The 20,112-nt window shown below is 40.2% G+C and overlaps 1 protein-coding gene and 1 pseudogene across 4 annotated transcripts in view; one reads left to right on the forward strand and one right to left on the reverse strand.

The window, feature by feature from the left end:
* Positions 1 to 17,431, reverse strand: part of OPHN1 (oligophrenin 1) — a 519,936-nt gene extending 502,505 nt beyond the window's left edge. For 3 of the 4 annotated variants that reach the window (XM_025466070.3, XM_035711487.2, XM_035711488.2), the window contains exons 1-2: positions 17,053 to 17,431; positions 16,367 to 16,524 (exon numbers count right to left, since the gene is read on the reverse strand). In XM_025466070.3, coding sequence (XP_025321855.1) covers positions 16,367 to 16,520 — 154 coding nt within the window. In that variant the 5' untranslated portion in view covers positions 16,521 to 16,524; positions 17,053 to 17,431. Of the gene's footprint in view, positions 1 to 16,366; positions 16,525 to 16,658 lie in introns of all 4 variants that reach the window. The other variant, XM_035711489.2, reaches the window with a different exon arrangement.
* LOC112671792 (heterogeneous nuclear ribonucleoprotein A1-like) lies at positions 1,434 to 2,555 on the forward strand (annotated as a pseudogene).
* Positions 17,432 to 20,112: the final 2,681 nt, after the last annotated feature.

A 20,112-nucleotide genomic window follows, 5' to 3' on the forward strand; every position in this document is an offset into this window, starting at 1 on the left:
AATAACCAAAGTAAAGACATACTTAGATAATAATACACTAATACTGGGAGAATTCAACACGGAGATGTTGTCATTCTGCAAATGACAGATCTTCTAAGCACAACATCTCCAAATAAACAAGAGCTTTAAATGATACAGTGGACCAGATGAATTTCACAGATATATACAGAACTTTACATCCAAATGCAACTGAATACACATTATTCTCAAGTGCACATGGAACTTTTTCCAGAATAGACCACATACTGGGTCACAAATCAGGTCTCAACCAACACCAAAAGATTGCATTGCCCCCTGCATATTTTCAGACCATAATGCTTTGAAACTTGAACTCAATCACAAGAAGAAATTTGGAGGAAACTCAAACACGTGGAGGATAAATAGCATCCTGCTAAAAGATGGAAGGGTCAACCAGGAAATAAGAGAAGAATTAAAAAGATTCATGGAAACTAATAAAAATGAAGATACAAAATCTTTGGGATACAGCAAAAGCAGTCCTGAGGGAAATACATATTTTCCTGAGGGAAATACATCTCAATACAAGCATCCCTCAAAAAATTGGAAACAACTCAAATACACAAGCTAACCTTGAACCTAAAGGAACTGGAGAAAGAACAGCAAATAAACCCTACACCAAGCAGAAGAAGAGACTTAATAAAGATTGGAGCAGGACTCAATGACACAGAGACCAGAAGAACTGTGGAACAGATTAACAAAACCAGGAGTTGGTTCTTTGAAAGAATTAATAAGATAGATAAACCATTAGCCAGCCTTATTAAAAACAAAAGAGAAAAGACTCTTAATTAATAAAATCACGAAAGAGATCACCACCAATACCAAGGAAATACAAACGATTTTAAAAACATATTATGAGCAGCTATATGCCAATAAATTAGGAGATCCCAATCTAGAGGAAATGGATGCATTTCTGAAAAACCACAAGCTACCATAAATGGAACAGGAAGAAATAGAAATCCTGAACAGGCCAATAATGAGGAAGGAAATTGAAGCAGCCATCAAAAACCTCCCAAGACACAAAGTCCAGGGCCAGATGGTTTCCCAGGGGATTTCTATCAAACATGTAAAGAAGAAACATTACCTATTCTACTAAAGCTGTTCCAAAAGATAGAAAGGGATGGAATACTTCCAAACTCATTTTATGAGGCCAGCATCACCTTAATTCCAAAACCAAAGACCCCACCAAAAAGGAGAATTATAGATCTGATGTACACAGATGCAAAAATTCTCAACAAGATACTAGCCAATAGGATCCAACAATACATTAAGAAGATTATTCATCATGACCAAGTGAGAATTATCCCTGGGATTCAAGGCTGGTTCAACACTCATAAAGCAATCAATGTGACTGATCATATAAACAAGAGAAAAAACAAGAACCATATGATCCTCTCAATAGATTCAGAGAGGTCCCTGGACGCCGCCGAGTAAGCATCGTTAAAGTCTCCACTCCCACCACCGTCATGTCTAAGTCAGAGTCTCCCAAAGAGCCTGAACAGCTGGGGAAGCTCTTCATCGGAGGTTTGAGCAACCGATGAGAGTCTGAGTGGCCATTTTGAGCAATGGGGGATGCTTACGGACTGTGTGGTAATGAGAGACCCCAATACCAAGCGCACCAGAGGCTTCGGGTTCGACTTGTACGCCACCGTAGAGGAGGTGGTCGCAGCCATGAACGCTCGGCTGCAAAAGTTGGATGGAAGAGTCGTGGAATCAAAGAGGGCTGTCTCCCGAGACGATTCTCAAAGACCTGGTGCCCACTTAACTGTGAAAAATATTTTTGTTGGTGGCATTAAAGAAGACACTGAAGAACATCATCTAAGAGATTATCTTGAACAGTATGGGAAAATTGAAGTGATTGAGATCATGACTGACCAAGGCAGTAGCAAACAGAGAGGTTTTGCTTTTGTGACCTTTGACGACCATGACTCTGTAGACATGATTGTCATTCAAAAATACCATACTGTGAATGACCACAACTGTGAAGTAAGGAAAGCCCTATCGAAGCAAGAGATGGCTAGTGCTTCGTCCAGCCAAAGAGGCCGAAGTGGTTCTGGAAACTTTGGTGGTGATCGTGGAGGTGGTTTTGGTGGGAATGACAACTTTGGTTGTGGAGGGAACTTCAGTGGTCGAGGTGGCTTCGGTGGCAGTCGAGGTGGTGGTGGATACGGTGTCAGTGGGGATGGCTATAACAGATTTGGTAATGATGGAAGCAACTTTGGAGGTGGCAGAAGCCATAACGATTTTGGCAATTACAACAATCAATCCTCAAATTTTGGAACCAAGAAAGGAGGAAATTTTGGAGGCAGAAGCTCTAGCCCCTATGGTGGTAGAGGCCAATACTTTGCCAAACCACGAAACCAAGGTGGCTATGGCGGTTCAAGCAGCAGCAGCAGCTATGGCAGTGGCAGAAGGTTTTAATTACTGCCAGGAAACAAAGCTTAGCAGGACAGGAGAGTCAGAGAAGTGACAGGGAAGCTGCAGGTTACAACAGATTTGTGAACTCAGCCAAGCACAGTGGTGGCAGGGCCTAGCTGCTACAAAGACATGTTTTAGACAATACTCATGTGTATGGGCAAAAAACTCCAGGACTATATTTGTGACTAATTGTATAACAGGTTATTTTAGTTTCTGTACTGTGGAAGATGTAAAGCATTCCAAAAAAGGGTTTTAATGTAGATTTTTTTTGCACCCATGCTGTTGATTGCTAAATGCAATAGTCTGATCATGATGCTGAATAAATGTGTCTTTTTCAAAAAAATAGATTTAGAGAAAGCATTTGACAAAATACAGCATCCATTCCTGATCAAAACTTTTCAGACTGCAGGGATAGAGGGAACATTCCTCAGCATCTTAAAAGCCATCTACAAAAAGCCCACAGCCAATATCATTCTCAATGGGGAAACACTGGGAGCCTTTCCCCTAAGATCAGGAACACAACAGGGATGTCCACTCTCACCACTGCTATTCAACATAGTACTGGAAGTCCTAGCCTCAGCAATCAGACAACAAAAAGAAATGAAAGGCATTCAAAACTGGCAAAGAAGAAGTCAAATTCTCCCTCTTCGCAGATGACATGATACTATACAGAGAAAACCCAAAAGACTCCACCCAAGATTGCTAGAACTCATACAGCAATTTGGCTGTGTGGCAGGATACAAAATCAATGCCCAGAAATCAGTGGCATTTCTATACACTAACAATGAAACTGAAGAAAGAAAAATTAAGGAGTCAATCCCATTTACAGAGGATCGCTGGATGGCTCAGCGGTTTGGTGCCTGCCTTCGGCCCAGGGCGTGATCCTTGAGTCCCAGGTTTGGGTACCGCATTGGGCTCCTTGCATGGAGCTGCTTCTCCCTCTCCCTGTGTCTCTGCCTCTCTCTGTGTGTCTTTCATGAAGAAATAAAATCTTTAAAAAAAACATTTACAATTGCATCCAAAAGCTTAAGATACCTAGTAATAAACCTCACCAAAGAGGTAAAGGATCTATACCCTAAAAACTACAGAACACTTCTGAAAGAAATTGAGGCAGACACAAAGAAATGGAAAAATATTCCATGCTCATGGATTGGAAGAATTAATAGTGTGAAAATGTCATTGCTACCCAGGGCAATTTATACATTTAATGCAATCCCTATCAAACTACCATGGACTTTCTTCAGAGAGTTGGAACAAATCATCTTAAGATTTGTGTGGAATCAGAAAGGACCCCAAATAGCCAGGGGAATATTGAAAAAGAAAACCAGAGCTAGGGGCATCACAGTGCCAGATTTCAGGTTGTACTAAAAAGCTGTGATCATCAAGACAGTGTGGTACCAGCACAAAAACAGACACATAGATAATGGAACAGAACAGAGAATCCAGAAATGGCCCTCAACTCTATGGTCAACTAATATTCGACAAAGCAGGAAAGACTATTCACTGGAAAAAAGACAGTCTCTTCAATCAATGGTGCTGGGACAATTAGACAGCCATGTGCAGAAGAATGTAACTAGACCACTCTCTTGCACCATACACAAGGATAAATTCAAAATGGATGAAAGATCTAAATGTAAGACAAGAATCCATCAAAATCCTAGAGGAGAACACAGGCAACACCCTTTTTGAACTTGGACACAGCAACTTCTTGCAAGATACATCTATGAAGGCAAGAGAAACAAAAGCAAAAATGAATTATTGGGATTTCATCAAGATAAGAAGCTTCTGTACAGCAAAAGAAACAGTCAACAAAACTAAAAGACAACCTACAGAATAGGAGAAGATATTTGCAAATGACCTATCAGATAAAGGGCTAGCATCCAAGATCTATAGAGAACTTATTAAACCCAACAGCAAAAAAACAAACAATCCAATCATGAAATGGGCAGAAGACATGAACAGAAATTTCACAGAGGAAGACATAGACATGGCCAACAAGCACATGAGAAAATGCTCCACATCACTGGCCATCAGGGAAATACAAATCAAAACCACAATGAGATACCACCTCACACCAGTGAGAATGGGGAAAATTCACAAGACAGGAAACAACAATGTTGGAGAGGATGTGGAGAAAGGGGAACCCTCTTGCACTGTTGGTGGGAATGTGAACTGGTGCAGCCACTCTGGAAAACTGTGTGGAGGTTCCTCAAAGAGTTAAAAATAGATCTGCCCTACGACCTAGCAATTGCACTGCTGGGGATTTACCCCAAATTTACAGATGCAGTGAAACGCCGGGACACCTGCACCCCGATGTTTATAGCAGCAATGTCCACAATAGCCAAACTGTGGAAGGCATCTTGGTGTCCATCGAAAGATGAATGGATAAAGAAGATGTGGTTTATGTATACAATGGAATATTACTCAGCCATTAGAAACGACAAATACCCACCATTTGCTTCGACGTGGATGGAACTGGAGGGTATTATGCTGAGTGAAGTAAGTCAATCGGAGAAGGACAAACATTATATGGTCTCATTCATTTGGGGAATATAAAAAATAGTGAAAGGGAATAAAGGGGAAAGGAGAAAAAAATGAGTGGGAAATATCAGTGAGGGAGACAGAACATGAGAGACTCCTAACTCTGGAAAACGAACAAGGGGTGGTAGAAAGGGAGGTGGGCGGGGGGTTGGGGGTGACTGGGTGACAGGCACTGAGGGGGGCACTTGACGGGATGAGCACTGGGTGTTATGCTATATGTTGGCAAATCGAACTCCAATAAAAAATATACAAAAAGATAAAAGAAAATTTTAAAAATAATAGTAAATCTACATTGTCTGATATTGTTAAAGCCACCACAACTCTCTTTGGTTGCTGTTTGCTTGACATATTTTTCTATCCTTTTATTCTCAACTATTTGTTTCTTTGAATCCAAAATGTGTCTCTTAAAGATAGTATAAGTTTTAATCAATTTATCCATTTTGCTAATTCCTTCCTTTCTATTGCAATGTGTATTCCACTCACACTTAATATATTTACAGATTTATGTATACCATGTATTTTCTATATGTCTTATCTTGTTTCCTCTATTCCTCCACCACTGTCTTCTTTTGTGTTAAATAGATGTTGTCTATTGTAGTATTTTAATTCCCTTGTTTCTTTCACTTATATATAATTTTAGTTATTTTATTAGTGGCTCACCTCAGGATTACAATTACCACCTTAATTTAAGACAAACTAGTTCAGATTAATTTTAACTTAAATTGGAAAGCATGCAGAAACATGGTGCCAGTGTAATTGCTTCCTCCCCTCTGCTTTGTGGTATATTGTCATATGTATTGCCTGTTTATGTATCATAAGCTCATCAGCACAGTTTTATTACTATTGAATCATGCAGTTGTCATTTAAATTAAGTAGGGAAAAAAGAGTTACTAAAAGACAGTTATGTTGTCTTTGATATCTACATATGTAGTTACACTTACTGGTACTTTTCATATTTTGTACAGATTTGAGTTACCATTCATCATTCTTTCATTTCATTCTGAAGGATTCCCATCAGTGTTTCTTATAGGGCAGGTCTGCTAGGGACAAATTATCAGTTTTTGTTTTTGTTTATATGAGAAAGTCTTAATTTCTGCCTTGTTTTTGAAGAAGGATAGTTTTCATGAATACAGAATTATTAGTGGACATTATTTTTCTTTCAGCACTTTGAATATGTCAGCTCATCACTTCCTGGTCTCCACAGTTCTTGGTAAATTAGCTTTTAATCTTGTTGAGGATCCCATTTACCTAGTGAATTATTTTTCTCTTGCTTCTTTCAAGATTCTCAGTCTTTGGTTTTCATCTGTTTGGCTATAATGTATCTAGGTATGGCTTGAAATCCTTGAATTTCTCCTATGTGGAGTTTTTTGAGCTTCCTGAACCCGGAGATTTATTGTTAATCAAATTTGTGAAGTTTTGGGCCATTATTTTTTCAAATATTCTCTTCCTTTCAATCTGTCTTCTCTAGGACTTCCGTTATGCATATGTTGTATACCTGATGGTATTCTACTGTTTCTGGGGCTCTGTTCATTTTTCTTCATTTTTTTTCTTTCTTTTCCTCAAACTAGATCATCTCAATTGACTTATCTTCTTTTTTTTTAAAGATTTTATTTATTTATTCATAAGAGACACAGAGAAAGAGGCAGAGACATAGGCAGAGGGAGAAGCAGGTTCCCTGCATGGAGCCCAATGCGGGACTCAATCCCAAGGACTCCAGGATCACACCCTGAAGCCGAAGATAGGCACTCAACCACTGAGCCACCCAGGTGTCCCTCAACTGACTTATCTTCAAGTTCTATTATTCTTTCTTTGCTAGATCAAATCTGCTATTGAATCTCTCTAGTGAATTTTTCATTTCAGCTTTTTTATTTTCATTTCCAGAATTTCTCTTGTTTTTTGATAATTTTTATCTCTTTGTAGTCTCTGTTGACACATTGTTCTCACGCATTCCTTTAAGTCTTAGACATGGCTTCCTTTAGTTCTTTGACTATGTTTATATTAGCTGATTTAAATTTTTGTCTAAATTCTAACATTTAGGCCACATCAGACAGTCTCTACTGACTGCTTTTTTTCCTGCATATAGGCCATAATTTTTCTTGCATGCCTGATCATTTTTTGTTGAAAATTGGGCATTTTAAGCAATATAATGTGGTACCTCTGAAAATCAGATTCTGACCCACAGATTTTATTGCTATTGTTGTTTTGTTATGGTTGTTGTTGATGTTGCTTTGTTTAGTGTCTTTCTTGAAATATTTCTGTAATGTTTGTATTCCTTGCATTCCTTACCACTAATATCTCTTAGTGACCATCTAGTGACTTTGAAGAGTTCTTAAATGTCTTAAACCATTAAGACTTTCATCTTTTTACCAAGGGGGTCTGTGTGTATGTCAGAACAGTCCCTCAACACTCAACCAGGTAGTTTACAACTCTGCCTCAAGTACTGCCATAGGGGAGAAAATAGAGCCCTATGAGGGCTCTGGCTCTGGGCATGTGTGTGGCCTTCCAGATCTCCAAGAATATTTAAGAACTTTCCAAAGCCCCCAATAGGTATCTCATTCTCCATTTCTTCCTTTCATGTTTTGGCCAAGCTTTTGCTTACCCTACTGGTATTGCACCTCAGGCAGCTGTAATGTCAAACACACCTAGAGACAGAACTTTTCTCACTTAGCTAGCTCTAAGTCAAGCAAGTAAGGAGAAGCCCTATAAATGGGGCTTTTCTAGGTAGCCTTGAGACAGGTTAAATAGTGTCAAGACTCTGAGTTTGTGAGTTCTTGAGTAGCTACAAAGTCATTCTTCCCTAAAAGGGAAGGATAGCCTTTGCTAAAAGTGCTGTTTCTCACAGCTAATGCGGTTATGAGGCTGCTGGTTCTCAAAACTACCCCTAAGCTATGTAGAAGGGCAAAGGAGGCAGGGTAAATTAAAATGCCACAAACCCTGCTGCTACAAAGTTTCAACATCTTTCACCAATAAACACTCTTTAGATTATTGCAAGCCTTTCAGTTATTTCCAGAGTTCTAAAAAAGTTAATTTTGACAATTTTTGCCAGTGTCCTTTTGGCTTTTACAGAGCTGATTTTCTGAGGTATTTAATCTACCATCCCCCCCGCCAAACATAATCTTAAAGAAATATCTTGCCCCAGTGTGGCTGGAAATTTGCCTACAATGAATCACACTCCTGAGGAAGCAGAAGGTAAAAGAAGCAATGGGGTAAAGTCTTTTTAAAAGATAAACAGCTACCCATAGTTGCCTCTACAGTGGAAAACTGGGGAAGTGGTACATAAAAGGAGACATAAAAAAAAAAAAGGAGACATAAGATTTATTAGCCTTTTGTACCTTTTGAATTTTGTACCATGTTCATGTGCTATCAAAAATATTTGTAATATACTCATAAAAGAAGGAGACAGTAGGTACTTTAGATTTTCCCTGAAGACCCCGTGAGATATACAATACTCTGTTTCTGAGAAAATCTCTACTCACTTGAAGAGTCTATTAACTACCATTAACCAGGACCATTAGCTACTAAGGGTAGTAAGACAGGTAGTTTTGACCTCAGAACTCTTCCTTTTTCATTGATTCTTTTTCCTATGACCAGTTACATCCCCATGGTATAGCTCCCTTTCCTCCCCCACAAAGCCCTTCCTTATAACATGTGATAGAATATACATCATACCCTGAATTTCTTCACAATTATAATTAAATTATTTAAATGAGCAATCAGATGTTTTATGTATGCTCCAAGAGGGAGAGCCCTTAGCAGCCTTATTCACCATTATTCCCCCAATTTCCAGGATAATACCTGACACATATATGTGCTTAGCAAATACATGTTGAATTAAATTGAATTGCCTTTACATTGTGCAAGGCTTTAGCACTCAATGCAAGCCCAATAAAGCATCATGAAGGCCCTCTACCCCACTAGCAAAAACATCAGCTCAAGATTTTCAGGGTACCCCCCTGGAAAACCATATTTCTTACTAGACCTTCATAGGCTTTAGAAAATTTCTATAGTAACTGATTAGAGAAACAGATGCCAGAATAAACAAATCTGTGGCTATGCTTTAACAAGTGAGATTATAAAAATTAAGCTGAAAAGTGACTTTCTTTCATCACTATTAACTCTGATTGAAACCTTTTTCTTAACAAGCAGGTCAAGCCATAATATTCCCTATCCCATCCCAGTACCATTCCCCTTTCCCCCAACAAAAAAATGTCTTTTAAATGGTCACACTGAAAGGCTGGCTTGGCTTACTTTTCCACCCAAGTCTATACAGTACTATTAGTCCAACTAATTTAGACGCCGGAATCTGGTCTTCTGAGGGCCTTCAATGAACATGGCAATAATGCCTCCACCAAATTCCCTATATTGGTTAATACCTACTAACAACAGTACCGTATGACATACTCATTACATTGATCCGACTTTGGAGAATATCTAAAATAATCCATGCATTCCAAGGCACTAATTAAATATCACCAAAATAATGACAAGATACCTATCACCAACTACTCCCTGCACACCAAGATGTAACTACACCCACCTACACCCACCCCAAAGGGATTAAAAGCTTCGGTCTCTCTCACTACAGAGCTATTCAGGACAGAATGAAAAGGCATCAGGAAGCATTCATTAAGAAGATAATCAGATAAGTTAGCACGATTCAAGTCATCTACTCATGCTGGACATATCAGTTTGATTTTCCCTTTGCCTACTTTTCCAGAGTAAAGGTGAATTGGCTCTAAAGTTTATAACAGAATCAATTTAGGCTGCTTTACTATTTGAGCAAGGCAGTTGCAGCCTAGAAAACAAAGAATGGTAAAACCAGGAGGAATGCTATGGCTTACTGACCAAAACTCTAATTTTACAAATGGGGAAACTTGGGCTCACAAAACTAAAGACTTATTCAATGTCATACAGCAAGCTAGTGACAGAGTTGGAACTAGCAACCAGGTTCTCTCTGTGTCAAGCTAGAGATGGCTCCCCACTGAGGATCTTCAAAAAGAAATTTGCCTCACAGATGGAATCAAACAATCCTTCCAGGTAAGCACTTACCAGACAGTAAGTTGCCAAAGCAAGAACTGAACAGATATCCCAAAAGGTCACCTTATGATAAACATCTAAAACTCTCATCTTTAAAAGTATAGGAGATAAGGGATGCCTGGGATGGCTCAGTGGTTGAGTGTCTACCTTTGGCTGTGATCCTGGAGTCCCGGAATCAAGTCCCACATCGAGCTCCTGGCATGGAGTCTGCTTCTCCTCCCTCTGCCTCTGTGTCCCTCATGAATAAATTTTTAAAATCTTTTTTAAAAAGTATAGGATATAAGAAAGTGACATTTTTGATGAATTTAAGACTAGGTTATAAATGCTATACAACTTATATGATTTCTACTTTATCGATTTCATGTACATTTTTAGTACAGAATGCATGTTTTATATTTTTATGTTTTTAAATATTTTTAAGTTTATGTAAGTAATCTCTACACCCAACATGGGGCTCGAACCCAGGACCCTGAGATCAAGAGCCACATGCTGTACTGATTAAGCTAGCCAGACATAAATTTTGATTAGTCCCAGAGAGCCTATGTATGTGTGATTGTACATGTATATGTGTAGGCTTTTTTCTTGTATCTGCTTTATATATACAAACATACATAAAGCATGTTATCCTTAGTTTTCAAAAGACTAAAATTTTTGTTTAAATGTGTCTATTTAATGCTGACATGTACACTAAAATAATGTGAAAATTTATGTAGGCATAAAATAAGTTCCTATAATTGAGTCAATCATTTCTTTCACAAATGATTAAACTACAATATGTAATACAAAAAAAAAAACCCACCATGGAATGTTAGAGCTGAAAGTGAGCTTACAGATCTCCTACCCACCCCTACCTTTATAAAGCTACAGCCCTGGGGCCCCAGAAAAATGATTTATCACAGTCACCAATTCCATTAGTAACAGAACCATACCCAGGTGTCTAATTGTCATGTCTAGGGTTTTTTTCTCCCATTAAACTATCATTCTGCCTCTGCTCATGTGCTAACAGTGCCCAGTAATGCTTTCCCAGAGAAATCTCTATCTGGAGACTATTGCCTTTCATTTTCTTAGCCCACTAGAGTCCAAGACTCATAGACTAATAGAGTTAGATCATCTAATTCAGGAGTTGCAAACTGATTAAATATAGACTGTGAATGTATTTTATTTAGTTAGCACATTAAAAAAAAAGACCATTTGAATGGGGTGAGGCTGCTGTTTTTTACCCCAATCTCTTCAGCCCTATTAACCCATATACAACAGCTTTATACTTTTCTGTTTTTCCTTTGCCTCTGTCAGCATTTGAATCTCTGAATCCAGATCAGGCATAATAGCACACCAAGTTAAACCTAGTTGACGGGAACGTGAAATACACCATTATATTCTACTATTAGGTATTTTCATTGCCTTACCAATAAGAAGCCCTTTAGGCATTTTAGTTTTTTTTTTTTTAGGTTAACTAGTTATATCAGAGGTCTGCCAACTACTACCAGTGAGATAAACCCAACCTGTTGCCTATTTTTGTATGCCTCACTCCCCTAGTCAAGCTGAGAATGGTTTTTATATTTTTAAACAGTTAAACAATTCAAAAGAAGAATATTTCGTGACATATGAAAATTAAATGAAATTTATATTTCAATGTCAATAAATAAAGTTGTATTAGAACACAACCACTTTCATTTCATGTACATATTATCTATGGCGGTCTTTGCGCAACAATGGCAGCTAAGTAATTACCACAGAGACTGTACGTCCTGTGGAGCCTAAAATATGGCCCTTTACAGAAGAGGTTTGCTGACCTCTGAGCTATATCAATGAGAATTTTTTGAAAGATTTTATTTATTTATTCATGAGAGACACAGAGAGAGAGGCAGAGACATAAGCAGAGGGAGAATCAGGCTCCTCAAGGAGAGCCCGTTGCGGGACTTGATCCCAGGACCATGGGATCACGCCCTGAGCCAGAGGCAGATGCTCTCAACCACTGAGCCACCCAGGAGTTCCATATATCAAAGAGAATTTAGGGGTACCTGGGTGGTGCAGTCTGGTAAGCATTGGACTCTTGGTTTCAGCTCAAGTGGTGATCTCAGGGTCATAATATTAAGCCCTGTGTAAGGGCTCTGTGTTCAATGTGGAGACAGCTTAAGACTCTCCTCTGCCCCTCCTCTCCTCAAATAAATAAATAAATCTTTTAAAAAAGGGAATTTAAGGCTGCCAAATAACTTCTGAAAGTCACAGATATTTGAGTGGGATTACATATAATTCTCAGATGAATTTTCCTGAAGCACAGCTCAAACCATTCCTCTCCTCTCTCCTAACAAAAATATTTTTAATACTCCCAATCTATAAAGAAAAATCTGAAGTACTTAATAGGTCCCTGCACAGTCAAGGCCTCAACCTTCCATTCCAATCTCATCTCCCAAAACTCCCTTCCTGCACGCTATATATTGATGACTTGAATTATCTGCTGTCCCTTTTCATCCTCTATGTCATTCCTACTACACAAAATGCCTTGTCCTGAATGTAGTGCAACACAGAAAAGTAAGCAGGGCCTTTAGATTCAGGTCTGGGTTCTAATTTAGACTCTCACCCTTATTAGTTGAGAAAGTTACTTAACACCTCTGAACTTCAATTTTCTCATCTACAAAATGGGAATAATAATCCTTACCTCCTAAGGCTGTTACAATATTTTAGTACTTGGCACATGGGAACAGTTAAACAAGCAATAAGTATTAATTCTGCCCAGTTCCAGTGCTACTTCATCCTTTGTTTTTCCCTGTCCTCCCACCATAAAATGAGCTCTCCTGCTAGTGTCACGTGCCACAATATCCACCTGTTCCATTCTTGTGGCTCTGATCCACTTCTACCACCTTACATGATAGTGATCTCTACCAATGTCTTTTCTCTCCTACCAGTCTAGGAACTTTCTGAAGGCAAGATCCATCTATGACTAAGTCTGCCACATCTGTGATAGCCCTGGCAACAGTGGCCTAAATACAGTATATGCATAAGTATTTACTGAATGAATGGTATGTGTTCACTGAATTATATATAACATTTATTAGATGTATCGTGTTACATTGTGATATAGGCAGGAGCCATACCACTTGTTCTGAATAATACTCAACCTGAGTGCTTAGAAAATATTCAAATAATATCAAGGACCAAAACTGCCAGCGTAAACACAATGGACAGAGAAAAGCAGGCAATATGTTATGTTTACCTTTCAGAGTCATGGCATTTTGATTTTCTACTAGTTTAAGTTATAATCATCGTCTTTTATTCCAACAATTATAAATAGATCACATTTAAAGGGGGGAAATCTACTTCCCCAAGGGAGACATGTTGAGTATTGTTCATAACATCAACTACCTCTGAGCACAGATGTAAGTAAATCTAAATATTCAATAGGGACCTATGTTTAATGAATAAGTTATCACACAAAGCTATGACTTAAACCTTATCTGGTACTCTGTACAAAATCAGACACTACCAGGACAAATGTAGAAATCAAGTTCCACCTAGGCTAACAGCTTTAACAAAAACTGCAACTAGTTTCTGCAGTACAATGCACCAAGTTTCATCGGTTCCTAGAAATATGAGCCATTTGATTTGTTAGTCAATTTAGTAAGTTAAATGAAAAGGTATCAATCATTCTTTCTGACTTCTTTTTAAAGATTTTATTTATTTATTTGAGAGAGAGCGTGTGAGAGAGCACAAGCAGGGAAGGGAGAGAGGGAGAGAGAGAGAAGCAGGCTCCCCACTGAGCAGGGAGCCCCAAGTATGGCTGGATCCCAGGACCCGGGGACCATGACTTGAGCTGAAGGCAGACACTTAACTGAGCCACCCAGGTGTCCCTCTTTCTGACTTTAATGCCAGACTCCAAATGCCAAAATGAATCCCCACACATGAACACAAAATTAACTGCTCAGACATGCCAATGTAGGGACTGACATTTTACAATAGGATGACAGCAAAAAAATGTTTCCAACTACTTTTGCTTATTCATTTCCCTTCAGAAACCTACTGAAAAATACAGTCACCAGCAAATACATTATCAGCCTAAAGATGTATTATCAACAACTTTCTACATTTAGCTGTTTCCATTTACAACATTTTCATAAACCATTAACTCCTTTGAGTCTCAAAACAACCCTGTGAGATGGTTCTGATTACCCACAATTAACAGATGAAGTCAGCAATCTGTGCCATCCTATCCCAAGATGGTGAAGCCAGGGCTTCTAACTCCAGTTCCAGTTTCCTGTTTCCTCCACACTAAACAAGAGCATACCTTTGTTTTGCTTCCTCACTCATTCTCAAAAAGTTGTCGAGTGGGAGTATAAACATTACTGTGGTTAAGACAGTGGGGAACATCCCGCCTTTGCCTCTACCTAATCATGTTTTAGAATCATGCAACTTAAAGGAAAGAAACGGAGTGTGGGTTAGCTGCTGGGTTTTATTTCCTCCCTGCCCTCTTTTGACTTTCTATGTATATTCAGAAACAGAAAACCACCCTGAATATCAAGAAGTCCCATGGGCCAAAAAATTTCTTGGATCTTCCAGCCATCTGCAAAGGTTTAGGCCTGCATAACTGTTGACTCTTACCAGGTTCTGTCTCAGAGAAGAAGGAAAGAGTAAGAACCACAACTTGCCCTTCGCATACAAAAATCTGCCCTTCCTCAAGTGTTTTTATTAAATTGTTTATATTTTCTTAAAAATCTTAATCTCTCTGTACCCGGTAACTTCCCATAACAAACAATTTCAGCTTACCATACACTTCACAAAACCATTCCCTTCCTGGGGCTTATGATGAGCTACATCTAACTACTACACCAAACAGTTTATCATAATAAGTAAAATTTTTAAAAATCCAAACATTCTCCCCAATCCCTTTCAATTAACCCCCAACCATTCTAACTACTTTTGTGACACAACCTGCATATTGTGAACCTCTCAATGAATTCTATTAAGTGGCAGCGCACCCCAAAGTCTCACCTATAAGTCTCTAAGAATCAGCATCTCAAATACCCATTCTTTAAGATGCTGCCAAGAGTGTACTCTTGTTTGGATCAGAATACAACAAAACACTAAATAATCAAACTCAATCAAATGACCACCAGGCACTTGGACAATTGATATATTCTGAGCGAAATGGCAGACAACACTGGCAGTGAAAGCACAGATTCCCAGGAGCAAATCAAAAGAGCTGCACAAAAATGCCAGCTGGTAGCAGTTACCACTGCACTCCCAAACCTTTCTCCCTGCTCTGCATCTGCCTTAAGAAGGTCCCCACACTGGACTTTTGGGGATAAATCCATTCAGAACAAATCTATAAGCACACAGGACATATTTACCAGCAACTATGACCAGTGACTTTATTTTTTGCAATCATTTTTCAGCCAAGAAGAAAAAAAATTATCACTCCACCCAATCACCATCCTCCATTCTTCTGGGTATATACTTTGGCACAAAGGGCTGGCTTGCCTGCACTCTTGTTGAGAATGTTTATTATTCTTTCTATTACTCCAAGCTTTCTGCCAACTAGCAGAAATAAAAACTCCACACAGTGGGAAAGGGGGGTAGGGTCCCACAGCTTTCAGCTGTGATCACTGGGAAAGCCAAGCTAGGTGAGGTTTCTCCAGATCAGTGGCTTTTAACCCTAACCCTAAAGTATGCTCCCTGGGGGCTGGGCTCCTTCTGCCAGGTACTAGGCAGGTCTTTGTTTCACCCCCAAGCAGAATTCAGTGGCATGTGAGGCCATCCCATAATTCTGAGCTTAGAATGACTCTAAACCAAACCATAGCTCAGTACCTTAAAGGAAAAAATCAGTGGGGCAAAGGTGCTTTCCTTAGAAAACAAGTTGATATAGGGAATTTTTTTTACTGCTCCCACACTCATCCATTAGCAACCAGAGGCATTACTCAAGCTGCCGGCCTCAAACCTCTCTTCTTTAGCAGGTGCTAGGGCAGTTTCTTGGTCAGCTTGAATGTCTCCTCACCCAACACATGAGTACTAAACATGTTCAACAGTATAGAAAAATTAAAAAAAAAAACAGTATAGGAAAATTATCCCTTCAGAACAACAATCTGCCAAGTTAGGAGAGTTGCAGAGCAAGAAGGTTCTTGGCACAGGTACAGATCCCGTCTCATAAGGTCAAGGCCACTAAAGTTCTAGTCATAGCCACCACCTTCCACTTCTACTTGAGACCACTTTGGAAGTGCTCCAGAAACCCATTCGCTTCAGAGAACTGAATTGGGAATCACCCTGAACCGCCCCGTCCCCCTGCAGTGTGGAAGAGCTTAAAGGCCAGAGCCAGAGCCGCTGGCTCAGGGAACCGGCTCATCCATCGAAGCCTTCCACTTACTTCTCATTGCGCTGATAAGTGCGTTGCCATCTTTGATCACGTCCTTAATGAATTTATTGGTTCTCTCCAGCTCTTGCTCATAACACTTGAGCCTCTCACGGAAATCAGGGCTGTCCAGGTAGCAGTCGCTGAACTCCAGCGGGGGATGCCCCATGGTTCTGATGGCGAGGGGAGAAGAAAGACACAAAGACCAAGAGCATCAGCCGAACAGTAGAGCGGAGTAGATGGCAGGAACTGCGTGCGGGACCCGCCTGGGAAACTCGTAGCCTCCCTCCCTTTGGAGGACAGGTACCTGTTCTGTAGAGATTCCCGGGTACAGCTGGTTGGTCTGTACCGGAAGCGGGCGGCCGGCAATTGCTTCAGGTGACACGGAAAGCTACCTAATACTGTCCGTCCCTGGAGGGTTTCCGCCTAGCAAGCAGCATGCCCCCAAGGCATTGCCTCCCCCTGACAGTCCAGCTTGCCTCCGAAGACCAGTGGGATCCTACCCGAGCAATTGCAAACGTGACACTTCGGCCGGCCCAGGGTGTAGGCTGGGGTGGGCGCTGGGGCTGGAAAGCCTCCTCTGCTAGCTCCTCGTTCCCGAGCTAGCTGAAGATTTCCTTTGCTGAACTCCGCGGGCAACCCTGATTGCACTATCCCCTCCCCCTTTTTAAAGCCAGATCTGCCGCCCCGCCCCAGCGAACCTTTGTGCCGAGTCCTAGTACTCGGGCTCCTTCTTCAACTGTCTTCCTCGCACCCTGGGATTGCGTTACCAAAGTGTTCTTGCTCCCAAGAGTTCTTCCTGGTTCAAGGGAGCCGGCCTGCTGTCCTGTTAGGAGCCAGAGGGGTTAAGCCCGGGCAGCAATGAAACGTAGCCTGCTTCCTAGACACCCGAGAGGGAAGAGGACGGCGATATCGCTACGCACAATAGCTGTGGTAGCCTGGCGCTTCCCTACGGAAACTGGGGAGCAGTCGGCGCCCTAGGACTCCAGCTGGAAAGCGTGGTGGCCTGGGAGATGTAGTCTTTCCGTTTCTCGCCCCATGACTCCTCCCTTCGATCTCCCCACCACCCAGCCAGGCGGCGGCTCTCCAAGCAAGACTTTCCCAGCCTGCCCCAAGCTCGCTCCCCAGGCCCAGCCTCTAGGGGCAGGTGCGCCACACTAGAGCCTAAATGGAAAGTTTCCCAAATGTGCGAGAGAATCCAGAAGGCGTTGATTGTGGGAGGCCATCTCTCACTTCCCATTACTTGGCTGTATTTTTTTTCCTTGCTCTCTTTCCAGCCTCCCTCTGAGGGAGCAACTTCCTTTCCTCTTCCCTTGCCCATTTCTCCTGATCCCTGTGTTCTAGTTCCCATGGGCTCTAGACTGAACAACCTTAAAGGTTCACTCCTACCCTAGGATCTCAATGCTAGGCTCAGAAACCCTGCCAAAGGAAGGGAGGCCATAATTAGGAGTTAGCTTTTTTTCTGAATAGGACCTCAGAGCATGGTTTTTGTGATTCAACTCATTGCATAGGTTGTTCATTAAAGCACATGATTTTCCATGTGTAAGTGGAAAACCTAAGAAGGGGATGTTATAAATTGTCTTGCAGCTTAGCTAAGAGATTTCTTGCTCATTGTCCAAGTTAGGAGAACTGAGGCTACTCTTACAGGCAGATGCCTTGAGATTAAGAGCAGCTACGGGTTGAAAAATCCTGTGTACATGGGCAAAAGGATCCATTTTTATTTTAGAGAACTGTTTAGATTACATTGCCCCGTTAAGAAAGCCAAGAAAAACCAGAACTGAAGGGGGTTGTAAATAGAGTAATTATGGCTAACCCACCTGTACAGGTGTCATATTTCTGCTATAAAAAAATTACCACAAACTTGGTGACTTAACACAAATTTATTATCTTATATTTCTGGAAGTCAAAAATCAGAAATGGACCTCACTTGGTCAAAACCAAGATGTCAGAGGACTGATACCCACATGGAAAATAGTAACTGCATTAATTGAGCATTTTCCTAGATGTTTTGCAGGTCCTGCACGCAATTCCTCCCATCTACTCTGCTCTACTGTGCTGCTGATGCTCTTCTAGGGGTTATGTGAATAAAAGTTTGAAGACCCCAATCCGGCTTCTAAAAGCTGTTCACACTCCTTGACTCATAGGTCCCTTCCTTCATCTTTGAAGCCAGTGATGCCTGATCAAGTCTTTCTCCCATTGCATTGCTCTGACACTGTCTCTCCTGCCTCCTGCTTTCATTTAATAAGATCCCACCAAATAACTCAGGATAATCTCCCCATCTCAAAATCCTTAACTTAATCACATCTGTGATTTTTTTTTTGTCATGTAAGGTAATATTTCACAGGTTCCAGGGGTTAGGACATAGACATATTTGAAAATTGTAGCCTCCCTCTCTTTGGAGGACAGGTACCTTGTTCTGTAGGATTAGCAAGTTCTAATTTCAATCCTCTTTTTTTTCTGGTATTCAATCCAGGGCATTTGTTTTCCTCAGCACTTGAGCCTCATTGTCTAGATAAAGGATAAAATATATAACTGTAAAAACACTTTGAGTATAGTAAGTTAGGCAAGTAAGAGTGTACCTAGCATTAATAATGTTATATTATTTGACTGGGTAAGTCTAAGTTTGGTCATTCAGAGGTATTTCTTTTTGTAAGTTTTTATTTAAATTCTAGTTAGTTAACATACAGTGTAACACTAGTTTCAAGTGTACAATATGGTGATTCAGTGCTTCCATACAACACCCAGGGCTCATCACAACAAGTGCCCTCCTTAATCTCCATCACCTACTTTACCTATCCCCCCTACCGACCTCCCCTCTGGAACCATCATTTTGTTCTCTATAATTAAGAGTCTGTTTCTTGGTTTGCCTCTCTGTCTCTTTTTTCCCCCTTTGTTTTCTTTCCTAAATTCCACATGAGTGAAATCCTATGATATTTGCTATTATTAAACATAAAACATAGCCTTTATTGGAAATGCAGCTCTTAGTGAGATGGATGGGGAAGAGTTAGAACAGGGCCTTGACTTAAAGAAAATTCCTGAACATCAATTTTTTTAAATTACTGCTTTGCTTAACACCAAGGGTCTTTACATCCTGGGCCAATCTACCTTAGTAAGATTTTTAACCTTTGAGAGGTATAAGTTGGTCCCTTTCAGCTCTATTCATAATTACCAAAACTTGGAAGGAACCAAGATGTCTTTCTGCAAGTATGTGTATAAATAAGCTGTGGTATATCCATACAATGGAATATCATTCACTGCCAATAAGAAAAGAGCTATTAGGACAAGAAAAGACATGGAGAAAACTTAAATGCATATTAGTGAAATAAAAAAATCTGAAAAGACTACATACTATATGATGCCAACATTATGACATTCTGGAAAAGACAAAAACTATGGAGACAGTAAAAAGAAGGGTTGTGCTGTAGGGTATGGAAAAGAGAAAGACAGATTTTTTTTTATAAATTTATTTTTTATTGGTGTTCAATTTGCCAACATACAGAATAACACCCAGTGCTCATCTCATCAAGTGCCCCCCTCAGTGCCCATCACCCAGTCACCCCCACCCCCCGCCAACCTCCCTTTCTACCACCCCTTGTTCGTTTCCCAGAGTTAGGAGTCTTTATGTTCTGTCTCCCTTTCTGATATTTCCCACTCATTTTTTCTCCTTTCCCCTTTATTTCCTTTCACTATTTTTTATATTCCCCAAATGAATGAGACCATATAATGTTTGTCCTTCTCCGATTGACTTATTTCACTCAGCA

Source organism: Canis lupus, chromosome X (genome assembly GCF_003254725.2).
Source record: "Canis lupus dingo isolate Sandy chromosome X, ASM325472v2, whole genome shotgun sequence".
Taxonomy (NCBI): domain Eukaryota; kingdom Metazoa; phylum Chordata; class Mammalia; order Carnivora; family Canidae; genus Canis; species Canis lupus.